Here is a 6722-nt window from a genome sequence, read left to right as displayed (position 1 = left end):
TTTAAGCTGCAAACAAATGTAAATAGATGCACTAAGTGGGTTTTATAGATAGTGTTAAAAAATGGGATAAAATAAAACATATTCAATATACACGAGAGGCAAGAGTTGGTCTGACTGCTACAGGCTACTACATGCAAGCAATACAATTTATATTTGATATTTTAATAGTACGAGTAACATATTTGTGTACATTTTGAGTTTTGCGGTCATTTTTATATGGTGAAAATAAACTTTTTCCCTTAATCTAAGCGCGACAAACGCATCACGTTTGGGTCACGTGTACTGCGTGGGCGTGGTTTTGTTTGGTTGCGCTTGCCTGAGGGGAGAACTTCGGCGGTTTGCCTTTGAGTGTCTCTTCAGTTTTAATAATTTTAGACATGGTAAGTTGCATTGTCAGGTGTGTGTAACGAATAACGTACCTTTACAGTCGTAGCCATACCATTACTGTCTTAATTGGAGACTTCTGTTGACTTAATCTGGATGCTAGCTAAGAGCGGAGTTAGCTACAGAGCGTTGGATAGTTTGACGCTTGCCTGGAGAAATGAAAAAGGCGCACTAGCTAACCGAAGCTAACGTCGGTTTGGCGAACAACTCAGTTAAGTCGCATTTAACACCTGCTGCTAACAATTCACTTTTAAAGAAGTAATTTAGTCTACCGCTGCTGTATTTTATTTCAACATGACCTTTAACGTTATGCCTCGAGGTTTTAGGATCGCCTTAACCACGTTTCTCCGTGGTTAAGGCGATTTCGCGCAACGGAATATGTCTCCAAATATGGAATAAACGTTCACTCGGAGCGCATAGCATTGAATTAATGTGAACCCCTCTAATTTATATTCGGGGATTAACTAATTGAGTTTTGGTTGTCGAAGTTCAAGGTCTTATTGACTGAACCCATCGACCCCATGGTCGACCGATTCTTGTCAACGCGGTATTTCAATAGTGGTGCCAGATCTCGCGAGACAAATAAGCAACCAGGCCAGTGAAAACAAGGCCAAAACATGCGACTTGGTATGGAGGTACCTGGGTTCCGGGGTGAAAAAAAATAGACTGATGTACCGTGTACTTTATGTACATATTAAACCTCTGATAATTAAATTTGGCCCCACAATTTTTTTATCAGTGGCTCAATATACATTATCCCTTCTCTCTTGATTCTGATTGGTCAATCACAAATATTGTGATGTTTTGTTCTAAGAAAGGGATGTATAGTGAGCTGGTGAATATTAGGGGAAAAAAAGTAACTAAATAATAACTGAAAAATAACTCGTGATGGGGAAATGAAACTAAAAAACTATGTTGCCCCACTTCTGATTGGCTAGTAGTGTCAGGGTCAGAGCTACATTTAAATAACATATCGACAACCCAAATAAGCAACTACACTTTAGAAACAGGCCCAATATTTGTTAGCAGCTTTTTAACATGGAGGTCTATGGGGATTTGCTCCCTTTTGCAGCCAGCCTCCAGCGGCCACTTGATGAACTGCAATTTTCTGCACTTCAGCATGGGCTTGATCGCTCAGACCCGGAGGTTTCCGCCAGGTGTCGATCCAGAAATCTCAATACTTCTGATCTAGATTTGTGTTTTTTTAGAATCGAGCCATTTTAGAATTCGACTCATTTTAGTATGGGCATCCAACTTATCTCTGGATAACTCAAAATCATAAGCCTAATGAAGAGGGAAATATTGACTCTTACAATGTTTTCTTACCGTGCAAGTCAAGGACTAAGTTGTGGTATTTCATTGTAAGGATATCAACAAGTCCAGAAACTCCGCCCAGACATCACCTTCCTTGAAGTTGTCAAATGGATACATCCTACCCCAGGGAAAGCTGACTCCCAATGCCCTCTTTGTCGGTGGGATTGACATGAAGGTAAGATCAGGTTCATTTGGTTTAAATTGACACTGCCTGTTAAAAAAAGAGTTTTGTACACCACATATGGCATACAATAGGCATATAATAGAAATAATGACATCTATGGGGTAAATTACTATTCTACAGGTATCCAGATGTACACTAAACAAATGTGCTTGTCTTCATAATAATACACAAGCTTAATTCAATTATTTTAACTTTCAGGTGGATGAAAATGAAATTTGTGACTTCTTTGGAAGATTTGGGTCAGTTAAAGAAGTAAAAATTATCACATACCGTGGAGGGATCTGCAAAGGGTGAGTTGTACTGTTTATAGATGTTTTTATGAAGGTGCTAACCTCTTGATTAATGAGTAATTTTGTTGTTGTCAGTTAACCTGTGAAAATGTTCAAATAATAAGGCTGTATTTGCATAGGATTTTATGAAAACTTGGTATGTTTTACCATAAAATGGCCTCTTATATATTTCCACCCTTTACAATGTACGCAGATCAAACATCAACATTATGACCACTGGCAGGTGAAGTGAAGAGCTTTGACAACACTGTAACAATATAATACTCACGGACCTGGCATTTGTGTGGATGTTACTTAGACATGTGCCACCCAGCCACCCCCAGTAGGATGCAGACACAAAAAGGGTTTAGAAACAGCCTGAGTAACATCACAAGGTGATGACCTGGCCTCCAAACTCACTAGATCCCAAAATGATAAGTGTCTGTGGGATAATCCACTGAGGCCCCTCCCTTCAACCCATAGGACCCAAAGACCCCCACTAACAGCATTCTGTTACCCAGCACCACAGGACGCCATGTCCATTCTCTGATGGGTCACAACTGTTTTGTAGGCACAAAGGAGAACTACACAATGTTCGGTGGTCATAATGTTATGTCTGATCGGTGTGTACTGGTTTTGAGTCACTTAGTTTTCTAACTTATATTATGTGTTCCTAGTTATGGGTTTGTCTACTTCAATGAAGATGTCAACATTCAGTCAATCATTGAGGTGAGTTGTTGTCTGCCTGTGGAACTGTTGATCTGTCACATATTTATGTCTCCAGCTGAGAGTAATATCTTCTCTGTGAATTTCTTTTGTTATAGCAACAGATCAGTATTAAGGGCCGAAAACTCAAGCTGGGCCCTGCCATCATGAAAGAAAGAAGCTCTCGTATGTATTAGGCTTCAGTTCAGATGAGCTTCAATGGCTCGTTGTTCCATAGGTCAAATAAAAAGTGTTGTCACTTAACATAAAATGTGTTTCATACTGTTGAGTAATTTTTTTTTTTTTTTTCCCCTGTCCAGGGTCCATGCCGTTCCGTATGGTTGGTTTGGCTCCATGGATGAATCCCACCCAGTACATGTACTGTACCTGTTGCTCACCCATGGGAGGAGGGGTGCCCCAACCCTCACCCATCCTCAATGGAAGCAGCCCATACAGTCAGGTATCTCGCACACATAGGCAAGCCTCAGGGTGTCTTATCTCAGCTGGCAGGAAGACTGAATTAAAATTGAAAAAAATAAAAAATTCAAAGCAAGTAAACGCGCTGAGTGTAGCATTAGCATTACTGTCACGCTCACACACTTTTGTATTACACTCTGAAAAATATAATGAACGTTATTTTCTCTCAGGGGTTTGGCTGAGGCTCATCATCAGAGCCAAGAATAGAGTTTCCAAGTAGAGAGTAATCTATCAGTTTACATTTCAGTTCACTAGATAAAATATGAAGGTAGTTTTAATAATGTCAGTATTAATGAATTATTTAGGTTTTCCCAGCTGGCAACAACATGAACAGTTACAGTGTGATCTTAGCAAAGCCGTAACAGAAACAGTGTTGACATTTCTTCACATCTATTTGTGTTTGATATTTCACACCATTTACTACACACTGTGGTCAATGTATTGTCATTGGTTGTGTTTGCAGCCCTACTCCTACAACAACTTCGGAGGGGTCATGATCCCACAGATGCCAATGAACTACACACAGAATGCCTACGGCTACCAGGTGCATGTACACAAACGCACGCCCACACACCACCAACAGTATCTATGCTGGGCCTCCGAGGCACGGCACATTTTCTCCCACACATATGAGATGAAAGGCTCTGCCTGGTTTAGGTCCACCTGCCACTGCCTTCCCCATACTTCACACGCCCCACTTGTTCTATAGAGCAAGCCCAGGTTGTTCTGTTGCCATTTGTTCGACAGCTGACCCCTCTCCCCTAACACACATAACTCCACCTCCCTGGTCTGTGGACCAGAGGACACGGCCTGTTAATCAAGTGACTCAAAGATGACAGTGAAAATCAAATTTTACAACAAAACAGCATGTGTCATGAGAGAATAATGCGACAAATTAGATTTTTTTTGTTTTTCCTTCTGGCACTATCTTTTATTTTATATCCCAGCTCTTCACAGACCGCAATGTTCACTAGCACCACTAGATGGTGCTGCTTGGCCTGTGTTGGCAGAAGAACGCAATATGTGAATTGAGCACTGAATGTTATGTTCCCCAGTCTCACAAAGCTGATTTTACATATACAAATAATTGCCATTTGCAGTATTTTTCTGGGAGCTTGTTTTATGACGGGTGTTCATGTCTAGGATTGTTCCTCAGGTTGTTCTATCATGCTGTATCCTTTTTTTCCCCAGAGCTTTGTGGATTGTGGAGTCCAGACTATGCTGAATGTCCTGTAGTTTACTGCAGCTAAGCCCCGTGGAAGGTAATACACCACTCCAAAGTGTTTTTGTACTATAGAGTATAGCAGGTAGAATTGTTTCATTGATGGCCAGGAGCCTGGAGTTTTCACACCTTTCCTCAAGAAGACATTTATTAGCGCGATCACATCTTCAATTTGGGTTCAGATGTGATGTCAGATTTTATTTTAGCTATTTCTTAGGTACTTGACTCATTCTTCATGGACAGTGTCAGAGTCTATTCATTCTGTGTCCTCTTGTCAAACTTTATTATATTTACCCAAACTATTCTCAGGCATCTAATTTCTACCTTCAAAAATGCAAATCTTGTTCGGATATTTATTTGAATTGGAACCATTATTTACTTGCCATGATTTTTCCCAGTCTCACTCAGATGCAGACTACAGGGGCTTCAGTGAGTCACGATGCTGACAGGACGACATCTTGGTGTTCCGTACGACTGGAAGCGACGCCACTCTTCAGACTGTTTTCAGAATCGCCCTCGTCTCAATGTTTTGAGAGCCATTTTAACATCAGTCTTCACCTGCTTTCCACTTTAACCGTCTTAATATAATCCCAGACACTTTTACCACGATTGGTGTGGTTGACCTTCGGTCATCTGCTTTTAAGTCACATGCATCACAATGACAGTTGCACCACAAGAGCAGAGCACCCTCACCATCCCAGCTCATACATGGTATCGAAGTCTTTTTTTTTTTTTTTTTTTTCCTTTGGTAACTATCCTGAGCCAAAGATGGGAAGAGTTTTAAGCTCACTCTTACTTTCGCTCACTTCACGCTTATTCATGTTTTATGTTTGGAATTATTTTAAATGTTTGTTTGGTTGTGGTTTCTTAAGACTCTGCAAGGCCTCTCTGTATATAACCCTGTTCATTAACTCATCTACTACAGTACAAGGACATTCGGGCATTTATTAATTTCAAGCACTCGCATTTATTTTGTGCTCTTATTTTATTTCAGTGGGCTTCAACTGAGGGAGTAATTTATGTCACAGTATAGCACCTTATCAGTATCTCGTATTTTGTTATTTCAGTTAATGGTCTGTTAAATGGTTGCAGGGGTTCATGCGCGAGGACAGGCACGGCATCAATTTAGTTTACAGTTACTCATCATTCTGGGGGAAAAGTGCGAAATTAAGGACTTGATTTAAAGTTGGGTGTTACACCTGTTTGTTAAAGGCAGAATGTTCACTGTTAATGTTCACGTAGTACTTAGTACATTTTGGATTTTAATCTAGTTGCAGGTGACCGTACACAAAGCATTTTACAGACTTCCTGAGCGAGCAATATTTTAAATACTTTTTTTTTTTTAAGGGCAACTATACTTGATTTGTCTTAAGTTAATTCGTAGGATTTAAAATGCACATTGATGGTGTGTGGTGTACATCACAGATTTATTTGTCCTTTAATATTGGTGTAGTTTTACGTTGACATTGACCTCGGGGTCTGACATTATTGTGTTAAAACAGCTTTGTTACGAGAGCCTGCTCTGCTTTTGGTGTTTTTGTTAGTGTTGATGTTTTGTAGGGTTTCTATATATTTGTCAAAAAAAAGAAAAATAATAATAAAAGTTTAAATATGTTGAGATAATATATTCTTTTGCATCCTTTTGGAGATCATTAAGGCGTGCTTATTTAGAAACTCTGCATGAAGTGACAGACATCACTGTGCCCGCCGCTTGCTGCCCCTCCCAGACTCCGTAAGCCTGTCAGCGTCTGGTGGTCTTCAGTCAGGGTTGGATTGCCTGTCTTCCCTGGCAACAAGCCCATCATCTCTTGGTCACAGAGCGTTTTGTTTTTGTCACAGTCTGGTGGTGTGACTGGGTTCCCCAGGGTGCCCTGGCTAGCCCTTGACCACCCACCAGCCCCACCCACCTACCCACACCCCAAGTCAGACGTTTCTGAATTATGGATAAGTCTGGTTAGCTACTTATGAAATATATATTTTCCAAAGGGGGCTCGAAAAAAACAAACACCTTGAACCTTGATGGTAGACCCACATACAATCCATACCAGTTAGTGAAAAATAATGGATTTGAATATAAGTGATGCAATAAGTCCTTTATTGATTTGTTAAAACAGCATCAAAAAGGTGGTAATTCAAGTCCAATGACTATACTGGGAATAAAATAATA

General features: G+C 40.3%; 1 protein-coding gene across 1 annotated transcript; it reads left to right on the top strand.

Annotated features, from left to right (window-relative positions):
• Window positions 1–269: 269 nt before the first annotated feature.
• On the top strand, window positions 270–6174 carry dazl (deleted in azoospermia-like). Its single transcript, XM_047605399.1, has 9 exons — window positions 270–380; window positions 1751–1873; window positions 2081–2172; window positions 2829–2880; window positions 2976–3042; window positions 3177–3316; window positions 3797–3877; window positions 4525–4595; window positions 4954–6174. Exons 1-8 carry the CDS (start codon window positions 378–380, stop codon window positions 4567–4569), a joined length of 603 nt encoding a protein of 200 aa, XP_047461355.1. The 5' UTR covers window positions 270–377; the 3' UTR covers window positions 4570–4595; window positions 4954–6174.
• Window positions 6175–6722: the final 548 nt, after the last annotated feature.

This window comes from Mugil cephalus, chromosome 14 (assembly GCF_022458985.1).
Source record: "Mugil cephalus isolate CIBA_MC_2020 chromosome 14, CIBA_Mcephalus_1.1, whole genome shotgun sequence".
NCBI lineage: Eukaryota > Metazoa > Chordata > Actinopteri > Mugiliformes > Mugilidae > Mugil > Mugil cephalus.
The sequence above is the reverse complement of the archived record's forward strand: the minus strand, read 5'-3'. Positions and strand labels throughout refer to the sequence as shown.